We start from the raw sequence: 24232 nt of genomic DNA on the forward strand, positions 1-24232 counted from the left end.
AGACATGTTTACCTTAAATTAAGTATCTTATTTTTCATGTTTTTTCCAATCACCGTGGACTTAGGTCTAGACCAATCACCGTGCACTTGCGTCACTGAATGGTCCACTTGTGTCGTTTAGTTTAAATGTCCCTCAAGAACCTACCACTTGTTTTAACAAAACAAGTGGTAGGTTCCCCCAAAGGTTCTTAGAACTTCCTGTGGTATGAAAACGCCTTCTGTGACCGATTATCGAATAGAGATCAAAAATAAAAAAATCAAGCAATAACAATAGGGTTCCAGCCCTGCAGGCTGGGCCTCTCATAATAAATATAGCTTCAGGCAGAGATGCACGGTGTCAAGGTTCGTCGCATTATTCACTGATTACAGTTTTCCAAGTTCCCATGGAACGCAGCATCAGTTCAAACTAATTTTTAGAGTTCCCATGGAACGCAGCATCGGCTCTCTCTCACCTTGATGCTGACCCTGAGATCCTGCGTGAAGCAACCAATACGCTCCACCTCACCCCGCTCCACCACCACAGCCTGCCCTACTCTGCCAACATTCAGCTACTTCGAGTACATTTGCAATAGTTATTCACAAATTCCTGCTCCGATTATAGATCGATGTGGATCAAACTTGAATCATAAAATGTCTGAACTGTCCCGAATCCAGCGGCACTTCATTCTTGTCCGTGAGTTCGGCATTTGCTGTGCGCCAAACACTTTCAGCCAGAAAAATAAATGTAAATATAGATGTAACCTTAGCTGCAGGCAGCTAAGGTTGATGATAACTAACTACAATTCAAGATGGCAGATAACCCAATTAATTGTGTATAATGGACTACACCCTTATTTTACAATGGAAACAAATCTGGCTTTGAATATGAAATTTAACGTTTGTTGTAGACTACCAATAATTTTGAATTTGACTTAATATCTTAGGACTAATACAAATGCGGTCTGTAACCGCCTTGACAAATGTGTATTTTTCCACTTTAAACTCTTTCATGTCCGTCTCTTAAATGCCTCCACCTTTTTCAAACAAAGCCCTCTGAGTTTGGCTGTGAACCAGGGCTTGTCATTGCTATAACTTAACCTGGTGCATGTCTCGGAGTTACCTGACACAGTGCACGAAGAGCGTAATGCATGTAATGCAGGGTGGTGTAGCTGTGATCCGCAGTGTTCTCCTCTCTGCTCGGACAGTTAATAAACTGCTTGTACTTGGGGAGTTTGTGTCTTAAATTCCCTTTGTTAAAGTCCCAGAGGATGGGCAGCAGCCGTTGTGCGCCCCCTTCCGCATCCCCCTCCAGAATTAACGATGTGAGCTAATGATGTCCCGTGTCCGGCAATGATGACGCAATGACGCAGTGACACAGTGGTGATTCTCTGTGACCAATCTGTAGTCTGCAGTGTTTTGGTGTCGCCTCAGCTCACTTGACGGAGGTGACAGAAACAAATTTTTTTTACTAACTTTTCCCACAAATATAGTCCAATGTGGATCAAACTTGGACCATGGCATGTGTGGAATGCCCCAAATACAACTATCATTAATTAGTTTCCATGGTTTAGACAGTTTCTAGGCAACAGACACTTTGAAATGTGATTATGGCTCGAAGAATAAAAATCAGAGCAAAAACAATAGTGTTCCCACCCTTCGTGCTGGATCCCTAATAATAATAATAATAGCAAAGTGTTTTTCATTAAAAATCTAATTGAAACAACAAAAGAAAAATTTGCTTTATTTCCTTCATTGCCAATATCATTCCTCAGCGAATGATTACAAAAATAACAAAAGATATGAAATAACAAAAATGATACATTATATATTTTTTGTTCGTTAACATTTCTTTTTCTCTCTTTTTTCCCCCGTCTGTGTGTACCCAGTACTGTCAGATCTGCAGGAAGGGCGACAACGAGGACCTGCTCCTGCTGTGCGACGGCTGCGACAAAGGCTGCCACACCTACTGTCACAAACCCAAAATCACATGCATCCCCGAGGGAGACTGGTACTGCCCGGCCTGCATATCCAAGGTACGCGTACCCCCTTTTATTCTTTTCCCACCCCCATCACTTTAACCCCCGATCTGTCACATCTATGACGATAATCACCGTGAAGTATTTAAGTACATTGCAGTTCCACATTCAACTTTTCCATTCAAAATTGAAGGTGAAATTTTAAATCAATGGTAGAAATGAAAATTGGGTATATCATTTTTATTTTTAGATTTCTCATTATTATTACTTTAATTATTATTTTTTCTCTTTCATATTACACATACGCAAAACATAAAATTATAACATATATATAATAGTATATAATGCAATTTCTATTTTTTTTATGTACTGTATATGTCTTAAAATATTTATTATAATAAAATAATATAATAAAATGTATAAAATATAAATGCTCCTGGAAAAAAAATATATTACCTGCATCGTACTTAAGTTAATTATTTTTCTTTTACTCATTAGGCTAGTGGCCCATCTCCCAAGAACAAAAGGCCTCCGTGCAAACCGGCAGGGTCGGGTGGCGGCGGTGGTGGGGGAGGAGGAGGAGGAGGAGGAGGAGGAGGAGGAGGAGGAGGAGTAAGGAAGGGCGCAGAGGTGAAGAAGAGCGGGAAGCAGGTGGGCAACGGGGCGGCGTCGGAGGAGGACTTGAACGGCGCCGGCGGCACGCCCAAGAAGGGGGCGAAGGACGCCAGTAAGAAGAGGAAAACGGAGGAGACCCCCCCGGGCCCTGCGCCCCCCGCCGCCCCGGAGACCCCTGTGTGTGTGAAGAGAGCCAAGACGGCCAAAGACAACAACCGCGACCTGGGCCTGTGCAGGTGAGTTCATGAAAATCATAAAATGTAATTACATGCGACAATGTAGTTATAACAGTGATATTACAGTAATATGGGCTTAAGATGAAGTGTCAATAAAGGAACAAGCTCATTATTATGCTTTGACATATGTAGTGACCAGTCACTACATATCACTTTCAGTTCCTCTCAAATGGCCGATTCTCAGGACTATTATTTTGTAAAAATAAGCCTTTACCCTTCCATTTGTGTAACCTTTTTGTTTAGCTGGAACTTTATAGGAAACAGCCATTTGATGTATTTGCATGATGCGTGTGCCCCTCTATGTGCTGTTTCCGTTATTGGTGGCGGGGTCTGCCACCGATCGCATATGCGCAAGAATTGTAAACTGTTGACATGGATGAACATCCACAAAAAAGAACAACAGCATGGGATGCAAAGATATCCCTCCCACACCACCTCAAGTGATCAAGATAAATGAGAAGTGGAATTCTGGGACTTGTAGCGTAATCCGCCCAACAGCGACGATGTTATGGATTCGCACTTTAAACTAAGCTGCAGGGAACTAATATGGATTCATGAGAAAGCGTCTTCTTTTATCAATCCTTAATGGTGTTAGCTGTGTTCTTTGCAACAATATAAAATAGGCTTCCCGTTTTTCAGCCCCTCCAACCGAATAAATAAAATCAATGCATGACAGATGTGTCAGTTTTTTTGATTTTGCCGTATTTTCCCCATGCCGTATAGAGTCCTCCTCGCCGAGCTGGAGCGGCACCAGGACGTGTGGCCCTTCCTCACGCCTGTCAACCTGAAGTCCGTTCCCGGATACAGGAAGGTCATCAAGAAGCCCATGGACTTCTCCACCATACGCGAGAAACTCGTGAGCAGCCAGTAAGTAGACAGATGCAAGACGCATATGAGCTCTTTCGGTAAAACATGAGGTGGTAAAAGAGGCAAATTAAATAACTTTTAATTTGCCTTCGGTCATGGAACTGTCCTGACCATCCTAAGATGGTGAGAGCCCCTTGGATCACGATTCCGAAGGGGGTGCCTCTTGGACCATACAGTGTGCGGATATATTGCTGCTGCATGGGAAAAAAAATAAAATGTTGTTTGAACGTCAACAAGTGGCTTCCAAAAGGAGATAGCCGACCAGAAGTTGAAAGGTTGTTACCGATACCAATATGTGTTGACGTTATTGTTTTGACAAATTGGATGGGAATTGCAGCCAAACAAAGAACCTACTGTATACTTTACAGCTTTAAGGGACGGTTTTGTAGACGTGGTTTAATCAAAATCAGGACTAATCTAATCCTACTTAAATTAATCCAGAATTTAAAAAGCCTTCCTGAGACGTTGCTTAATTTAAGATAAATTTGTTCTAGACTAGGAAGTCCTAGACTGAGGTCATTAAGGATGAGTCAGCTCCTTCAGTCTGTTCTTGGTGCTGGTCTTTCCAGAAGTCCAGATCAACCTGGTCGACCTGGAGGCCCACGTCCATTAATCCAAAGATAAACCTGCCTCTGGTCAGGTTTAATTTAAGCCTTCACTTAGTCCTAGATTAGCTGTAATCTTCCCTCTGGAAAAATAATATTTGTAAAACAAGCTAGGGCAAGTCTGAGACTACTTTTTACCATGACTGAAAAATGGCCATTTCAGTTAGTCCAGATTAAAAGTGTGATTAAGTCTATGGTTAGGCCTAATCTGTGTCCCCTAGATCTCTCATTTTAGTCACGACAATGCACTCACAGTTTTTTTTTTTTTGTGCTTTTCCTTTTTTCAGATATCAAAACCTGGAGACTTTCATAATTGACGTAAACCTGGTGTTTGATAACTGTGAAAAATTCAATGAAGACAATTCAGACATTGGCAGAGCCGGGCACAACATGAGGAAGTTCTTCGAGAAGCGTTGGACTGAGCTGCTGAAACAAACTAACTAACGAGGACGGCTGATATTTCGACAGATTCCCGAAACTGTAAACAGCCCCGCCCCCACTCCCACCCGCACACTTTTCAAAATAAGAGCGCCGAGCGTGTTAAGTCAAGGTTCCTGGCTCGGGACAAAGCCCGATTGGAAAAGCTCGATTCCACATTGCGGTGCAGAGAGGCGATAGAGAGAGAGAGAGAGATGTTACCTTGAAAGGAAGTTTGAGGTTTTGCGCTGGAGCTACTACAACAGGGATATCAGCCCCAAAGAGTCCCAGAGTAATGGGGTGTCATAGTGCAATAGCATTCCCTGTCTCAGAACACTGCACTGAATGAATCCTCAACTGTCACTGACGCATCTGCGCTAGGATACTTTCCACTACTTGTAAATATCCTTCTTTTTTTTTTTTATTTAATCGTATTATAGTGAATGTATTTAATTTTGTAATAATTATTTATGAATCAAGGTCCACTTCATTTTCTATGAAAAGGAAGAAATCAGCTAAACCGCTTTGAATTGAATTGAAAAAGGAATGTGTTGTTTTTTTTTTTTGTTTGTTTGTTTTTTGTCACTGTTTTTTTTCTCTCTCCCAAATATGAAACAAAGCCAAGAAAAAAAAAAAACTGTTTACACTGTTGAGTGCTTTGGGCCATCGGAGGACTGTTCATTCTTTTATGTTCGGACTGTAAAGACTGCATTTATTCACAGGAACAGCAGAGGGCGCGGTTCATGCAACGTCAAGTCGTGTATATACTGTTTATTAATGTCAATATTACGTCTTGTTTGGAACAATGTGTAAAAAAATTGTTTAAGAATATTAAGATATTGTTTATGCCTTAGAATGATTGTAGCATTCTATTTTAGTGAACGTGATGAAAACATTATCATAAATATTGTTTGTACAGTATATACATATCCTCTGCAGACACTGTGGTATCCTTAATCTTGGTAGTGCCTACCCTTTCAACAGGGGCATGTAGGGGATTTATTTTATTTTTTTTGCTTTGTTTTGTTGTTTTTATGACATTTTTGTTTTTGATATAGTTTCAATCCAAAAAGGCCTCCAAAGTCAAGACAGTGACACAGTAACCATTCCTTCCCATAGCAGAAAAAAAACAAACAAAGGATCGACGACACAAGCATTGGAGTATGCTTCCATGACGCTTCTCCTCATATTTGCCACAGTACAGAGGACCTAAGGCCATTTGTAACCACTGTGTTGAATCTTGCCGTGTGTTGTGGCCTGATGGGGGCAGCTAGAGTTTTTTTGTACCCAAGTCAAGAGTACTTGAAGTTACTTTATTTAAGATATTGTGGAATAAAAAAGTATCATTTTTTTGTAGGAGCTTTATTTTTCACTAGTGTGTGGCACGGACCTATTAAAAGGATGTTTTTCAACTCAAGCGACTGCGGTTTGTTTTATTTCCTGTTCCGCCCATATGTCAATTCCTAGTCCCATGTTATGAAATTCACAGCAGAATAAAGGGATGTTTTGAAAACTCCAAAAGCTTTGTTGATTTGTAAATAGCCTAGAAATTGAATGTCATGACTAAACCGTGAGAGCGTAGGTCGAAAAGCTGTTGTACTGTATTGTAAATACCTCATAATAGCCATTTTCACAATCATAGTGCTGCATTTAATAGATTGTTATAATTAATTTCAGAATCATTCTTTTCCAAATGCCTTTAATCATAATCATAGCCTTGTTTTTGTACGGCTTTTTATTATTTTGCTGAAAAGTGTGCCGCGGAGCAACCGTCACACCCACGGACATGAATGAAGTGTCGTTGGATTCGGGGCAGTTCAGACATTTTGTGGTCCAGATTTGATCCATATCGATCTATATTTGGAGCAGGAATTAGTAAATAACCGTTGCCAATCTACCGGAAGTAGCCAAATGTTGGTGGAGCAGGGTGGGCTGCAGTGGCGGAGCTGGCTGAGGTGGTGCAGGGGGGTGCTCTCACGTGAGGTGAGGGTGGAAGGGGGGAGGAAACGGAGGAAAATAAATACAAACCGGAAAACGGGGACACGGAGCGGAGATCGCTCCTTCTCCATTACACATTTACGCCACTTCTCTACACCCTCCTGTTTTACCAATGCTCAGCCTTAAATACATTTCAAATGTAAAATGATTTAAATTTGTAAGGGCATGATTCTGTCCCAACCGTTTTGATCCGTTTAAGCGGTTGATCACTGCAACCGTGATCATTATAAACGTTTTCTACCGCTGTAAACTGTCCAGGAGGGATGTTGATGAAATTCAAAAAATTCATATTCCTTAGATTTCAAGGAAAAAGTTTTGACTTGGCAACGATTCAATTGCATTTAATCTCAACATTTCGTCTTGAATCTCGTCATTTCGACAATATGATTTTATTCTTCTATAATAATAATAATAACAATAATAATAATAATAATAATAATAATAATAATAATAATAATAATAATAATAATAAAAATGATGATCTTGTTGTTATTATTATTATTATTATTTTTTATTATTATTATTATTATTATTGTTGTTGTTATTAATCTGGAGATACTATTTCTAATGATAATATCTTTTTTAAACTTTAATAATATTTATATGTACCCATCCGGAGGCGGAACTGGAAAACAGCTATACGTCAATCTACGTCGTTACGTCATTACGTCGTGACCAGCCGCCTGTTGCGGAAGTAAACACCGCACACGTCGGGACGGAGACGGGCGCCGTCGGGTTTATCTGGCTTCGTTTCTCATTTATTGACATGACCGCTGCTCTGCTTTAATACGTCTATCACGAATTAGGTCATATATGTTGATAAATTCAGACCTGCTGGTGTGAAGTCCTTGTGCGAACCCAAGACACGCATTTTTACGACCCAGCGTCAGTAAAACGTAATTTATTGGGACAGTTTGACAGTAAGTAAGATTGACTACGTTTATTTTTATTTATTTTTTTACATCACGTTAGTGTTGCATCTCACTCACCTACCTCCACCTTAGTCAAAGCCAATAGAAAATAGCAGTCGAGTTGCAATTTAAAAAATGTTGTAAATTTAAGTACAGTGGTACCTCGACATACGACTGAAATTCGCTCTATAACAACGGTCGTGTGTTAAAACAGCCGTATGTCGAAGCAAGTTTTCCCATATAAACTATGAAATCATGAAGGGTGAAGCCACAATCATCAAAATTTCAAGAAATAAAGGCTTGAAATATTTGACTCTACGTGTAATGAATCTATATAGTATATGGGTTTCACCTTCTGAAATGAGTGACAAAAAATATTGAACTTTTTCATGATATTCTAATTTTATGAGATGTTCCAAGTTCAAGAGATTATTTGTCACATACATATACATACGGTCATACATATATGCAGAGAAATGTCATGACACCCGATGATTACGCACAATAAGCTCTATAAGCTTTAAAAATACTAAAAAATACCAAAATGTGTGTAATCGACACAAGGTGCTCGCGCAGGCAGCCGCAAAGGAAGGCGCCACAATCGCAACTCTGGGTTCTATAATTATATAATAGAATTAATTGACTGTGTTGTATTAAACGTACATTTAAATCCTCCTAAATTAAACTTACCTGAACTTACGTACCTCCAGCACTTACCTCACAGAGTAGAAGTCCTGGCTATTAAAATTGCCAACCTTGCGTCAGATGTCAGAAATACTTTAATAATCCCAGGGGGAAATTACTAAAGATGTGCCTGTATATATGTATCTGTATGTATACACTGTATTACTATGACTTGTGTGTCAATGTACCTGCCAAATAAAACTGATTCTGATTGACAAAGTGATTGTTTTTTGCCTTTCCTTCAAATCTAGGAGTGGCTTTCCAAATGGTGTCTTTGATCTGCACCTTGCAACACCACCAGGATGATGTCAACTGTTGTGCGTTCTCGGCGACACACTTGGCGACATGTTCAGGAGACAAAACCCTCCGAGTCTACTGCACCCGGGACTTCTCGGAGCTGCCCTTCTCCCCGCTGGCCGGCCATGGCTACGTGGTCCACTGCTGCTGCTTCAGTCCCTGTGGGGAGTTCCTCGCCTCCTGCTCCACGGATGCCACTACGGTCGTGTGGTCCATGGCGACGGGTGAGATCGAGGCCGTGTTGGAGCACCCTGGCCGCAGCCCGGTCCGGGCGTGTGCCTTCTCCCCAGGCTCCACTCACCTGTTGTCGTGCGCATCTGATGGCACTCTGGCTCTGTGGGACTTCCCCTCCAAACAGCTGGCCAAGTAAAGTCGGTTCATGTTTGTCATCGTTTATAAAGAAAGGAAGAAAAGTTGATTGCCTCTATACCCCAATTACCACCTTTCAAATGCTGCCGGGAACAACATGCCCCCACAGTTTTAACATTTCTGGCAAAATAATCACCTGGCAGCTCACATCAATGGCATCTTAAGATGATGAGTAGATAAGATACTGTACATTGAAGCGTCACAGCAGCAAAAAGTGCAAGTCAAGAAAGGGATAAGAAGTAAGATGGAGATGAAAACTAAAATATAAAATAAAATGAACATAATTTACATGCTATATGCCACTTTTCCCTAGCGCAACCTGATAGCATTTAAAGCTGTTCAAGATAAGACTCTTTTTATCTACTACTTACAAGGTTGTCACCAGGTCCTTGAGGTGCTTAAATTTCCTCCCCAGAAATTGAAGTACTGGAATTCATTGAAAATTTTGTGCTGAAGTGCTTGAAAAGTCCTTGGAAAAAAAACACGATCATTGAAAACCTATGGTATTGCCCCTGGTTTTGTTATTCATATTGTAACATAATAAAATTTTTCCAGAATCGCTTTTATGACATAGATTATGCCAGAGAAATGTACGTTTAATCCAGCGTGTTTTGAAAGAGACACTTATAATACTAGATTCAAGATTAAAGAGGTTTATAATGAGATTAATAATATATATAGATATATAAACAGTATATACAGTATAATAGATATAGTAATATAATTAGCAGACAGAATCTGAGAATCTGAGAATTAGCCATGCCACATGCATGGCATGTTTGGTAAAACTACTCTTCGACGACTATAATACTCCTTTTAATGACAAAGTTAGAAAATAGAATGTCCATCAAGTATGTGATAGAAGACTAATGGTGGAGTAACATCTAGCTAAGGAACATATACAGTCACATTTTCTACAAACTCATAGCGCTTCATCACGAACCTCGGCTGTGAACAAATATGTATTTCCTATGTTTATGCTGCGGCTGTGGGTCGTGTGTCTTGAAGGAAGGCAGCAGTGAGTGACACCACCATGGCAGCTTGCTCCTTCAGCCCCTGCGGGCAGCTGTTTGTGAGCGGCTCCACCTACGGGGACCTACGCCTGTGGGACCTGCGTCTGAGCCAGCTCCACGCCGAGAAGAACGCCCACGACCTGGGAGTGGCCTGCTGCACCTTCTCTCCTCGTGCTGTCAGTGGTGAGATAGCATAGTGTGCGATCAAACGCTCTATCAACCTTTTTACTTTAATTAACTGGTTCTAAACTAGGAAGTCCTAGACATTAAGGACTAGTCAGCTCCTTCTGTCTGGTCTTGGTGCTGGTCTTAGATAATGGTCAAGATCGTCCTGGAGGCCAACATCCATTGATCCAAAGATAAACCTTCCTCTGGCCAGGTTTCACTGAGACCTAGATTAGCTCTAATCTTCCTTCTGGAAATCAGATTTTTTTAAACCAAGACTAGGGCAAATCTGAGACTATTTTAAACTGTGACTGAGAAAGGGCTATTTCAATTAGTCCAGATTAAAAGTGTAATTTAATAAGATTAGGCCTAATCTGCCTCCACCCAAACCGCCATGTTGTGATTTTTAATCTGATAATCACATTATTCATATGTAAACCCTAGTGACTCTTTTATGTGAGATCAAACTTTTAACAGTGGGCCGGTGTGGTTATTATGCTAAAGCCATCATTGTGTTTTGATTCAGTTGGCCAGGTGATGCAGTTTCACTTGGCGTCCTGTGGGCAGGACAGCCTCCTGAAGATCTGGGCCATTCAGAAGCTTCCTACTGGAGGTACAGGGAATGATCTACTTGGCTCTTTTCAGTAGCGTCACTCACGATTGTATTTTCTCAATGTCAGAATATGTTTTATGGATGTCAACAAAGATTATCTACCGATACACAGTAGAACCCCAAAGGAATGGCGGTCATTCAGGAGACATTCCAAATGACATGAATGACGTATCAAAACTGCTGCTAGATCAATCCAAGTCGATTATTTAAAGTCTCTGCGGACGCAAACATATGAACGTCCTACGTTACTCACAGTCTCGTATCGTTGAAGTTCTCCAGGGGTTCTACTCTTTGTATTTTTTCTCTTTCCCCGTCACTCGTAGGCTATAAACTGCAGCTCCTCCACACTCTGACCGGACAGTCGGCTCCTGTCCTCTCCTGCTCCTACTCCTCAGATGGAAAGCTGCTCGCGTCTGGGTGAGAGAAACCTCCACACCAGTTTTTCAGAATCACAATCAGAATTTGTTTTATTCTGCCAGGGACATTTACATATACAGTGGTACCTCGACTAACAACTGCATCTACTTACGACTAATCCAAGATATGAGTAGCAATAGTCGTGAAAATTTGTATCGACTTGCGACTAACTGCTCCAAGATACGATCGGAAACGATTTGTTTGTGGCGAACAAATATTTTAAATGACTCTGGAGTCACTCTGGCAAAAGAGTGAGTCAACTCACAAACTGAAAATAATCACTGAGGACTAAATTGAAAACTAAAAAAAATGTCAGGGGGGGTTTGGCACCGTTCATATTGAATTTGACTGATTTACTCTTTGCACTCCACCAAAATAGATAATTTAACAGGAATTATATGATTCTTATCAGAATTCCATTCACAATTCAAGGCCGATCTGACTCTTCTGACTCGTTCTTCTGACTCGTTCAGGAAGTCCTCTCTGACTCACCGTGCGTTTTACCGACTGAATGAAACAAACCAAGAGTCAGATAACTCTTTTTACTGAGTGACTTGTCAAAACTGAATCTTAAAAAAAGAGTCCAACTTTTCATCATAATGATTAATCCTCACTTTCAGAGTGAAACTTGTTCTAGTGAACACAGAGCTGCTATTCTGTCTGGAACCAATTGGAACTGATGAATTAGATAAGTCCTGGCAATTTTGGAAATTAACACAAGTGCTAATTTACATTATTCTTTATTTTGGTGAGACGATGGTATCCCGCCTTTAGTCAAAATATGAAAGGGGAGTAGGTCATTTAACTATAACTTTGGGGAATATTAAAAATGTTTCTGATAAAAGTGACTGTATTTGATGAGTAATCTTAAGCCAAAACAAATCACAGTGACGACCGTTGTTGACTGTTGTTGACCTGAATTAAAAGCTCTTGGAGCGTCAGTTTTACCTGCTCCACACCGTCCACAAGATGGAGACCTGGATCGGTATCATTTCAAATGTATGCTCTGTCATTTTTCCAAGTAAACATGAACAAATGGTTTGGCTTCCTTTTAAATTTTTAACGGATAATAAATAAATAATTTAATTTATTTGGTCACTAAACATGTACATTTTGAAATGTTATTAATTAACTTTTTTCTATTTCCTTAGCTCTGTGGATAAAACTGTGACAATCTATGATGCCGTAAGTATCTACTTGAATGATAACTGTGCTGCACTGTAGAAGGTTAATCAAATGATGAGCCCCTTTTTGTATAGCAGTACTTTTAACTCTCTGTTCGTAGCTTCTTGTATTGAATTTGGACTCTGTCTTTTCAGAACAACGCAGTTTTGCTTTACACATTGAACCAACATGATAGGTAATGCTTCATCCCAACTTCTATGGTTATGTAAATAAAGGAAATTCATTAAAAATGTTTTTTTTTTTTTTATCAAATATTTGTCATACAAGTTACCAACCCAACATTATTATGGATGGTGTAAACAATGCATCCTGTGCTGCAGGTATGTGACGGCCTGCGCTTTCTCTCCCACTTCACCGCTGTTAGCGACAGGATCAATGGACAAAAGCGTCAGCATCTGGAGGGTGGAGGACGGACACGGTATGGAGTGGCAGGCACTGTTCTAGCATATCCCATGTGACAGCGCTGGCCAATATTGACCAAAGTTAATATAACAGTCATTTTGGCTGAATACCTCTATTGCTGAAGTGACAATATTTTGGGCAAATAAGTTAGGACTGGGCAATATGGAAGAATGTGTTATTGTGATTATCATCTCCAATTTTACACTATTGCTGTATACTGTATATATTTCACATAATCAACATTTGAGGAAACGATCATTGCAAATGTGGATATGAAGCATTTAAAGGCCTTATTAATAAGTTGACATTAAGCCAAGTTAGGCATTGGGTTGTAATTGGAGATGGCACGATACCATTGAAGATACTGAAATCTACCAATCCAATTAACTCATATAATATACAATATTGCCCTGGTGTGCTGTTTCATAATGTAGCCTAAAAAGCACTTAAAGCCTTACATCTTCGTTCCCTATATCTCCCCCCTCTCAACCTCGTATCATTTCTGGGGAAAAAGCTGGTACGGCTGTGAATGGAAATGTGTGGGAATGGAAGCAGTAACGTTGCTGTAGAGTAGGGGTGCAGCCGAATCCAAATAAAGCACAAATAGTGGGGTTTTTACAAATATTTATTTAATACAAATCTTTAAAAATATATATATATTTTCAGGAAGAAAAGAAAATACTTTTGGAAAAATGGCGAGTCCCATTCAAACCGTGGCACTTGGCTGCAAAGACAAGAAACAGAAACACGTCGAGTCTCTACGGAGACAAGTCTTTATATTCTTCACTTTTATTATTTTTCTTCTTAAAAATGCCATTCAGATCCTAGACGTGTCTTTTAGAGTTAGCGGTGTGGTGCGACCGTGTGGTGGCATCGGGGCCAGCGGGGTGCTGTGCCGCTCCGTTTCCTTATGGACTGAAACAAAACACTGTGCATAATGGGGGACACTTCGTCATCCACTCTCTAGTCCACAGGTTCCCAACCACTGGCGCGTTCTCACAGCCCGGTGGCAAATGCCCCGCAAGCAGGATTTTTTTTCAGGAGCGATCGGCCATCTGCTCCACAGCAGAGTAGCAGCAGGAAAAGGAGTAAATTAAATACATCTAGAGTTTTTATTTACTTTGTTTGCTGTGGTTTCAGGTAGTAATTTGCCTTTTACTACCAGCGTTCCCCTCTGGCAAAAATAGCATCCCTTCTTCTCGGATACGCACCATTTTTTTTCACCATTTTAATGAGTACCTTAAAAGTAGTGTTATAAGTAACTTATTGTTTATTATTCTTAAGTCTAGTTTTGATAAAGCTCTCAAACTGTTTCAGTGTGCTCAAATGTTCTCATACTTTTGTTATTTATAATTTTTAAAATTCAAATAAAAGTTACTTATTGAGAAACAAGTGTTTTTCTTTACAAATCAAGACTCGATAGTCTATGGCATAGCCATCAGTGCTGGGGGAAAAAAAAAAGTTTCAATCAAAAATCGAATCGTGACCTTAAAATTGAAAGTCAAACCCAATTGTGGATTTGGAGAATCGTGACACCCCTACTCCATATTGAACTTTTCTGTGAAGGAGGCTATGTGTGAATGACTACCTACTGCCTTTGCCAGATTTTCTTTTATCAAACAATGTTACGGATTCAATGTGGGAAAGGGGCTGTTTCATGGTGTATTATAGTATATATTTTAGTAATTAAATTTAGATACAAATATATTTTGTTTGTATTTTATTTAATTATAAGATGCTGCTCATGGAAAAGATGGAAAATTGTCATCAGGTGAGGATTCTTCATTGTGTTTGGATAGTGTGTGTCATCAATATATACTTACTTACTGACTTATTTAGTTACTTACCTACTTATGTATTAACTTACTTACTGACTTACTTATGTATTAACTCACTTATTTACTTACTTATTTACTTGTTTACTTACATACTTATCTACTTACCTACTTAAGCCCCTTTCACACATGCAGTCTTTCCCAGCAATGACCGTTCATGTGTGAATTTGGTCTTTTTATTCTTAAATTGTATTATTTTTCTTCTTAAAAATGCCACTCAGACTGTAGACGTGTGTTTTAGAGTTAAAGCCCCTTTCAAGATTCAAGATTCAAGATTCAAGATTTTTATTTTCACACATAGTTCCCTTTAAATTACTGGGATAACCTTTCTGGCGGCGCAGTTCCATTTCCATCTTGCGCCTTTTCACACTTGCCAGGATAATGCCTGAACAGATGGCGCAAAGGACAGTCCGCAATGTTTTTGCTTCCATTCACAACACAGCCGTAACACAACCACAGGCATTTTCCCTGAAATTATACTATGTCTTGAGTTGGGAAATTGCCGGAACAGATTTCCCGGAATATCAATCCCTACTCCAATTCACACATGACCCCATGCAGGAACAGTTCTGGAACATTTCTGGAAAAGACTGCATGTGTGAAAGGGGTAAGCTGCGTGTGGGGATATCGGGCTCAAGTGCTTCGCTTGCCCGCCGGCTGCATCGGAACCGGAGAGGGAACGAGTGGACACGGAGAGGCAGAACGGGTGGAGAAACAGTGTGAAAATGGTTGAAAATGATCGTACTGATTTAATTACATTGGGTTAGGGTTATCGCATCCAGAGACGGTCTTGGGAGACGGTAGCAGAAGCGCTGGTTTCCACAGGTCCTTGCTTATAAGATAATATAAGATACTTTATTAATCCCGAAAGGGTAATTCCATGTTGCAGCAGCAATGACATACATGACAAAACACACATAGACCGCGTTCCAAATTATTATGCAAATGTTATGAGAAATTATTATGTATGTAATGTTATTGAACAAACCTCCAAATGATAACAGTATTTTTTTCAAAAATAAAAACACTCAAAATGCACTGTTCCAAATTGTTATGCACAACAGAGTTTCAAAACATTTTATAGGTTGTAAAGAACTGTAAATGGTAATTTGTTGAATTTGCAACATTAGGAGGTCATATTTACTGAAATCAAAATCTATTTAAATCAAAAACATCTTAACAAGCCAAGTTCCATGTTAACATAGGACCCTTCTTTGATATCACCTTCACAATTCTTGCATCCATTGAACTTGTGAGTTTTTGGAGATTTTCGGCTTGAATTTCTTTGCAGGATGTAAGAAAAGCCTCCCAGAGCTGCTGTTCTGATGCAAACTGCCTCCCACACTCATAGATCTTTTAATCCAAAAGGTTCTCAATAGGGTTGAGGTCAGGGGAGGATGAGGGCCACACCATTAGTTTCTCTCCTTTTATGCCCATAGCAGCCAATGACACAGAGGTATTCTTTGCAGCACAAGATGGTGCATTATGCATGAAGATGATTTTGCACCGGAAGGCACAGTTCTTCTTTTTGTAGCATGGAAGAAAGTGGTCCGTCACAAACTCTATATACTTTACTTCAGGGACCCTAAAGGGGCCTACCAGCTCTCTCCCCATGATTCCGGCCCAAAACAAGACTCCACCTCCTTGCTGACGGGGCAGCCTTGTTGGGACATGGTGGCCATCCACCAACCATCCACTACTCCATCCATCTGGACCATCCAGGGTTGTACATCAGTAAACAAGACTGTTTGAAAATGAGTCTTCATGTATTTCTGGGCCCACTGCAGCCGTTTCTGCTTGTGAGCATTGCTTAGGGGTGGCCCAATAGTAGGTTTATGCACAACTGCAAGCCTCTAGAGGATCCTACACCTTAAGGTTTGCGCGACTCCAGAGGCACCAGCAGCTTCAAATACCTGTTTGCTGCTTTTTAATGGCATTTTAGCAGCTGCTCTCTTAATCCCATGAATTTGTCTGGCAGAAACCTTCCTCATTAGGTCTTTATCTGCACAAACCCGTCTGTGCTCTGAATCAGCCACAAATCTCTTCACAGTACGATGATCACGCTTAAGTTTTCGTGAAATATCTAATGTTTTCATACCTTGTCCGAGGCATTGCACTATTTGAGGCTTTTCGGCAGCAGAGAGATCCTTTTTCTTTCCCATATTGCTTGAAACCTGTGGCCTGCTTAATAATGTGGAACGTCCTTCTTAAGTAGTTTTCCTTCAATTGGGCTCACCTGGCAAACTAATTATCACAGGTGTCTGAGATTGATGTCAGTGATCCAAAGAGACACAGTACCATCCATGAGTTTCATTGAAAAACAAAAAATGGAATGTTTATGACACTTCAATCCAATTTGCATAATAATTTGGAATGCGATGTAATGTATAAAAACATACGTTTAAAAGTAACGTTGCCGACACAGATTGTCCAAACAATCGCATCTACACTGGAACGGACTGCGCTTTGCCCCATCTATCCCAGGCATTGTCATGGCATGTGTGAAAAGGCGCAAGATGGAAATGTTATTGAATGTAGCTGCATGTGTGAATAGTGAAACACACTAGCGATGCTGGAAAGGTTATCCCAGTAATTTACCAGGAACTATGTGTGAAAGGGGCTTTTACTTACTTACCTGTTTACTTACCTCTTACTTATTTACTTACTTACTTGTTTACTTACTGACTTTTTTTACTTACTTGTTTACTTACTGACTTTTTTGACTTACTTGTTTACTTATTTACTTACTTATTATTATTTTTTGTGTTCCAGAGGAAGGCGCAGCGACTTTTGCTGATGGTAGGAAACATCATTTTCTTTAACAAAGTGCGGTCAAAGCATTTTGTTGCACGAATTTGTTGAAGCTCATACTGAACCGTTCTCATAAAGTCGTCTTTAAGATATTAAGACTATTTTGCAGTCGGTGTCGTTAAAATTGTATGGTAAAACGGGATCTCTCTTCCTGGTTTTCAGGGAGAACGTCGGCGGGTCAGTCCAGGTTGCTGGTCAGTGACTGGTCAGAGGAAGACGTGTCGGCCTGGCTGGTGGAGGAAGGCCTGGAGGGACTGGTGGACATCTTCCGAGCCAACAACATGGACGGCACCGAGCTGCTGAGCCTAACCAAGGACACGCTGGTCGAGCTGCACATAGGTGAGGAACATAATTAACCTTCCATGGGACAACCTCCAGCTCAATGAATTTGATCCCGTAAAGCAAACCTTACTCAATCTGAGACCACCACCCCCTATATAAAAGGTGGGTTTCATTTTTTTTCTGGCTGTCATTTTTGTCTAAATCGGTTCCATGGTAGAGAGAGCAAGGCTTTTAAGGTCTACAATACATCAGTGTTTTTCAACCATTGTACACTGTGAACTGTCACATCCAATATAAATAGTTTGAACTGTTTTTCCTTGGACCTGAATTGAGTTCATTATTTCCAGGCTGTGAATTGACTTGCTTACTGGAGTGGCTCCCGGGTCATTTAAAAGATTTGTTCACGATGAACGAGCATCTGCAGTGTATCATTAGGGGTCCAGCCCTCCTCAGAATTTTGAATTCAAAGCTAACTGGAACACAAATTTTGGTGGAACCTACGAACACGGTAGACGGCTTGTTTGAAGCGCTATGCCACAAACACCTCGTGGTTGAACTTTCATCCAAATTGATCCACATACGAAGCGAAAAAAAACCTAATTTGATCTATGTCACAGACGCGGTCCAATGCACTTCACACCGAAACATGTCCAACCCGGCTAAAACGATATGGATCACAAACTTCGACAGAACCTACGAACACGGATGAGGTGTCGTTTAAATCTGTATGTCACAAGGATCTCGTGGTTTAAATTTCATTCAAATCAACCCACATAGGGGGCAGATATTAATGAAAAATCGAACAACTTTAACCCAAAAATTTCTTCTGGTCTTGCTTAACTAACACGTCACTATTCGTAAACCAAATGAATGTAAAATAAACCAAATTACAGTAAGACACCTCATGGCGTCATCATAATACAGGTACTCCTCACTTATCAACCTGTTTAACCACCATTCGGACTTACAACCAGCTCTCTGACCAGTCTGTATTGTACGCTGTGTACAATACTGCGGCGTGCGTGGTGTCTCAGCGTCAAGCATCTCATGGCACATCACCCTTTATATACTACATACACTATATATACTACATACACTTTATATACTATATACACTATATGTACTTTATACACTACATACACTATATATACTATATTTACTATATATACTACATACACTATATATACTATATACACTATATGTACTTTATACACTACATACACTATATATACTATATACACTATATATACTATATGTACTATATACACTATATGTACTTTATACACTATATACACTATATGTACTTTATACTCTACATACACTATATATACTATATACACTATATATACTATATGTACTATACCATATATACTATATACACTATATATACTATACAGTATATACTATATACACTATATATACTATATACACTGTATATACTATATATTCTATATAAACTATATATACTGTATATACACTATGTATAGTATATATACTATTTACACTATATATACTATATACACTATGTACTATATATGCACTATATATTATATATACACTATATACACTGTATATACACTATATATACTATAAACACTGTGTATACTATATATACTATATACACTGTATACATCTCATCAGCGTTCTCAGTCAGTCTCATTCCTGCAGTCTGTCAGTATTCACTACACTAGCGTTCACAATGGCCACGCCCCCTCACCGTGAAATAACACGGGTCCTCACTTATCCACCAATTCACTTAACGACCTGGTCCTAGGAACGGAACTCGGTTGTTAAGTGAGGAGTACCTGTATTTACTATAAATGTACAGATTCCGGCGTAAACTCGGTCACTCTGTACTTGTTCGATGTTACCAACTATCGTTTTACAGATGTATTTATAAAACCTCTTACCTGGTAGATGTCAGTAGATCTGTCGGATTGATATTCTATCTCTGTTGTCCCCATTACTTTTCTGGATTAATAAAAAATACAATAAAAAGTAATCCACAAAAACTCATCACCGCGTCCAGTCGAACCCACTGAAATGTGCTAGTGAGTGATGCGTTCCAGATCCAGTGAGGCGTTGGAAAAATAGAAGCTGCACAATGGTTATTACTCACAGAAATACCACAACGTTTTTCGTATTTCATGGAAATGTAACTTACTAAAAATGTAATCCAAGGAAGAAAGTCAACAAATAAAAATGTTATAATTGACGTATACGAGACACAAAATCACCTACCGTCAGTCTATCCCATATACATAACTCTAAACCCTTCACTTCTATTTTGAACCCCCAGTTTGTATTATCTTTTTGAGTCTTATTTTATCTTTATTTTTTAAAATGTATATTATTCTATTCACTAACTGCATTATGTTTTAGGAATCAGTTGGTTTCAGTTAGTTAGCTAGGTAGAAATTAGGTTAGTTATTATGTTTGGTTCAGTAACAATTGTGCATAATCTCCGGGTGCGTTGCGAAGACATTTAACTGCATATATGTATGAATGTATGTATAAGTATGTATGTGACAAATAAACCTCTTGAGTCTTGATACTTCAGATGTACTTCAATGCAACAAGGTAAGTTATAACAATGACAAGATGTAGTTTAAAGTAAAAATAAAATACTTTTTTTTAAATAAATGTCACGTATAAACATTTTCCTACACCTAAACTTAACAAACTGCTGTTTCGGACAGCTGTTTAATAAAACAATTATCTGACTTGTCTTGTCATTTCTTGTCCACATTTCCAAATTACTCTAAATGCTCAGCTATTTAGAACTGTTATTTAGAACTGATCTATCTCATATGACACAAATTACGTCACTTTAGAAATTAAAATCAAATAGTTGATGTCTGGTTGAAATGGGAATTCTTCATACGTAATGCCATGACAGTTTGATTCGTGGAATTACATGAACCTAACTGATGTTTGTATGTTCTGTCAATTTTGAATCATTTCACAAAAAAACATTGTAACACGTACCTAAAACAAATAAACCTGACCCTGTGTGTTGCTGCGTGCAGCTATATTATTATTTATTATTATTATTATTAAAAATAATAATAACAATAATAATAACAATCATATACATGTACATTATTATTATTATTATTATTCATAATAATAATAATAATTATAATAATAATTAATTCAAATATATAAATTCTATAAGATCTACAGTAAAAACCCCCATCGGCTAAAAATAGACGCGTGTGATGTGGGAAGCGGTTTGAGACTCTTGCTCAGGCCGGCAGGCGTGTCACGCTGTCTCCTCCGTCCCACGGTCTCACTTCGTCATCCCCAGAGCCGGTGCTGTCAGTTCTCCTGCCACAGTTCACACAGATCGGCTCCAATCTGGGCTGCTTTTGTATGATTATTTTGGGAATGGAGGGGAAGCTTTACCTCTTGTCTCCTTCTCTTTAAACGTTTTGAGCAAAAAGAAATAACCTTTGAATGTGTTTCGTCAGTGGAAAAGGATGATAGGAGTTCTGTTGTTATATCTTCCTCACTTCTATCCCTGTTTGTGTGTGTGTGTGTGTGTGTGTGTGTGTGTGTGTGTGTGTGTGTGTGTGTGTGTGTGTGTGTGTGTGTGTGTGTGTGTGTGTGTGTGTGTGTGTGTGTGTGTGTGTGTGTATAGAGTCTCTAGGTTTACGCAGCAAGGTCCTCAGGAAGTTGGAGGAGCTGAAGGGCGCGTCGCAGTGCACCGACACTCCCGACGAGTTCCTGTGTCCCATCACCAGGGAGCTCATGAAGGAACCCGTTATCGCTGCCGGTGAGACACACACACACACACACACACTCTCTCTTTTTGGGATGACTTCAGTTGTGAGTCACGTTCAACTCATGGGCCATCTGCACTTAGTATTGACTTTTGTCATACATGGTTACACATGACCTACTTGAGTACGATGAAAAATGTTGATTTTTTTCTTCTCTTTTGTAATGTTAAAACCTGCACATTTGTCATTTTCTTTAAAGAGTAGAGTGACTACAGGGCCAACATGGAGGGAGAAAATTGCAGAGCCCAAATACCTCAATCAGTCACCATCTTGTAACTAATCCGGCCAGTTGGAGCCGGTAGCAGCAAAATTCCTGATTCTTCTTTTTTAATCAAATCAAAATGATGGATGAAAATATTATGTGCTCATATTCTCTCTTACCTTATCGATTGTTTCCGTTCCACCAACAGATGGGTACTCGTATGAAAGGGAAGCCATTGAGAGCTGGATAAACACCAAGAACCGCTCCAGCCCCATGACCAACTTGCCCTTGAAGAACACCCTGCTCACCCCCAACTACACCCTGAAGATGGCCATCGGCCGCTGGACAACTGGCCACTAGAGGCCCCACCACCCGCTGCCTCCATTCTGAGATAGACAGCAAGTAAAACTCAGTAATAACCAAATACTTTTTCTCAGTAGTTGCTTTTTTTGAAGACCTTTTTACCATCTGGCAACTCCATCATACTGGTGTTAACTTAATTATGGTACTTGTGTTGTAGACCCCTAACAAGGGTTTAAGACCTTGGCATATTTGTGTTGATGCTTGAAGATAAGGTAATTTAGTGCAGATAGCTAAAAAGGGTGCAGTAAATAACAAAATGGAATAGAACCATGCAGCAGGTCAGATACTAAAAGAAAAGCAAGCCGTTTTTTGGTTTTTTTTGCAGTTTTGATACAGAATCATGTCGGATCTCTCTCAACATGCATTACATTTCAATCATCTTGCGCTCGCTCTCCAGACTAACGGTCCAAGTGCAGTGTGTTCAGTAACCATAATGAAACCGCTCCTGGGCATGAGCCGATACTCAGATGGAGTCTGATCAGCCCAATTTATACTTCTGTACTTATACTACCTTCCTATACTACTTCATTGTCTGCGCTCAAGGTATGATTTAAATAAGCACTTTTGACCAGGTCTTTTTTGAAATTTTTGCCTAGTGATTTTTGAATTCAAGATTCAAGATTCAAGAGATTTATTCGTCACATACTTTCATACATATATGCAGTGAAATGTAATAGTGAAATGAATTTTTGGCTTGATAGGGATGAAAGCTTACTTTTCATTCGGCATGCCAAAGTAATTTGTCTCTGTGTTTTGTAATTTGATTCTGAACCTTTTTCATATCAAGGACCTTCAATTTGATCCGCATTGGACCACAGACCCCATTTGAAAAGAGTTCTCATCCTGAGAAGATTTATTATTGTTGTGATATGACTTCTCCGGAAGTCTCCAGAGTTCCATATACAGTACCTGACTTGACTATAGTTAGAAGGTAAAACTACTGTCAAAACAGTCGTGAACATCTTGAAAGTTTAACTAGAAATCCTCTCGCTTGGTGATCCCACCTTTCTGATCGCGATCGTAAAAGGGCAGTTTTACGATCGAGAAACGTGATTCAAATGTCTTCCCACAGACGTGATGGAGATGTGGCCAAATCGCAGCTCGCTGCTCTGAGGTTCAACCACACTTAGGTTTTTCAGGAAGCTTTTGTGGAACTCTGCAGAAGTATACATTTGTCCAGAAGGACCACGTACAGGCTATTTTACAGGCTGGCTTTCTTCTGGTTATAATGACAGGTACCCAAATGCTCACTCTCTCACAATCACACAATTCATCCATTAAATGTAGGTCTGTCTCTTCCAGCTCTTAAAATAAGTGGGGAGGTGCGACTTGTTAAAACACGTTTACTCTGACATTAAGCTTTTGAGAAATTACACTTCAAAGGAAGGCTACATGTACAACAGAAAATGTAAAAGCTTTTTATTTTAATTCCAATATACCACAAAATCATTGTGGTACAACGGATAATGATGTGTAATATGATTTTGGAAAGTGCTTATGACAACTTTGAACATATAGATTCAATAAAGTCTCGTTAAAGATGTTTATCCCGGACTGTTCCTGGTAAATGGTCTCCTTAAATGTCCTAATAAATCCATAAACATTTCATATGTCCTCTGCTTTCCAAAAATAAATAACATATCTGCTGCAGATTGAAGCGATCGGTAAATAAGGTTGCCACTCTCTATGATGCAGCTTTATTAAATGTACCAAGAATAAGATTCTCTAGTACATACAGTTATTTCCCTACTAAGGCTGTAATAATGACGGTAATGATTATCACTAACATGGAAATATATTATTTGTAAATATTCCGCACACCATACAAATATAAATGTTGATTTTTTTTTTTCACCTGACAATATAAATGTTCATATCTGGCAACCTAATGTTCATGAATATTTGTGCAAGATTTCTCTGCAAGTTTCGTATTTGTTAGAATAAAACACAATCTCACTTACTATATACTATTGATGCTCTTTTTTGGATTTTCTTGATTTTTTTCTTTTAAATCTTCTATTGAAACCATATGAACTTGTCTTGAATAAACTAGTGTTATCTGGATACAGATGTAAGCAAACGCCCAGTAGCCTGAGTTTGGATTCCACACTGCCGCTAGGTTGTAAACGCAGCGCAGCGATGTAACTGTACAAAAAGGAGACGAGCTCGGGGGGAGCGGGCGGTCCGCCGAAAAACATGGACAGAC

General features: G+C 39.4%; 2 protein-coding genes across 2 annotated transcripts in view; both read left to right on the plus strand.

Moving 5' to 3' along the window:
- The window catches only part of baz2ba (bromodomain adjacent to zinc finger domain, 2Ba), a 101219-nt gene extending 95015 nt beyond the window's left edge, over positions 1-6204 (plus strand). The window contains exons 34-38 of the mRNA XM_079997332.1: positions 1865-2011; positions 2453-2502; positions 2584-2805; positions 3529-3672; positions 4565-6204. Of these exons, the coding sequence (XP_079853458.1) occupies positions 1865-2011; positions 2453-2502; positions 2584-2805; positions 3529-3672; positions 4565-4721 (720 nt within the window). The 3' untranslated portion in view covers positions 4722-6204. The remainder of the gene's footprint in view (positions 1-1864; positions 2012-2452; positions 2503-2583; positions 2806-3528; positions 3673-4564) is intronic.
- A 1188-nt stretch (positions 6205-7392) lies between these two features.
- wdsub1 (WD repeat, sterile alpha motif and U-box domain containing 1) lies at positions 7393-23571 on the plus strand. The gene is made up of 13 exons (XM_079998239.1): positions 7393-7612; positions 8539-8950; positions 9962-10149; positions 10658-10744; positions 11068-11161; positions 12313-12346; positions 12481-12521; positions 12667-12764; positions 14484-14519; positions 17356-17382; positions 17557-17733; positions 21320-21454; positions 21872-23571. Exons 2-13 carry the CDS (start codon positions 8553-8555, stop codon positions 22021-22023), a joined length of 1467 nt encoding a protein of 488 aa, XP_079854365.1. The 5' UTR covers positions 7393-7612; positions 8539-8552; the 3' UTR covers positions 22024-23571.
- Positions 23572-24232: the final 661 nt, after the last annotated feature.

Source organism: Zeus faber (assembly GCF_960531495.2).
Source record: "Zeus faber genome assembly, chromosome: 3".
In the NCBI taxonomy this organism is placed as follows: Eukaryota; Metazoa; Chordata; class Actinopteri; order Zeiformes; family Zeidae; genus Zeus; species Zeus faber.

Coding starts and splice junctions, on each gene's coding strand:
- wdsub1 (XM_079998239.1), top strand. CDS start 8,553: ATGGTGTCTTTGATCTGCACCTTGCAACACCACCAGGATGATGTCAAC. Junction 10,150..10,657: donor CTCTCCTCGTGCTGTCAGTG/GTGAGATAGCAT, acceptor GTTTTGATTCAG/TTGGCCAGGTGATGCAGTTT. Junction 12,347..12,480: donor CTGTGACAATCTATGATGCC/GTAAGTATCTAC, acceptor CTGTCTTTTCAG/AACAACGCAGTTTTGCTTTA.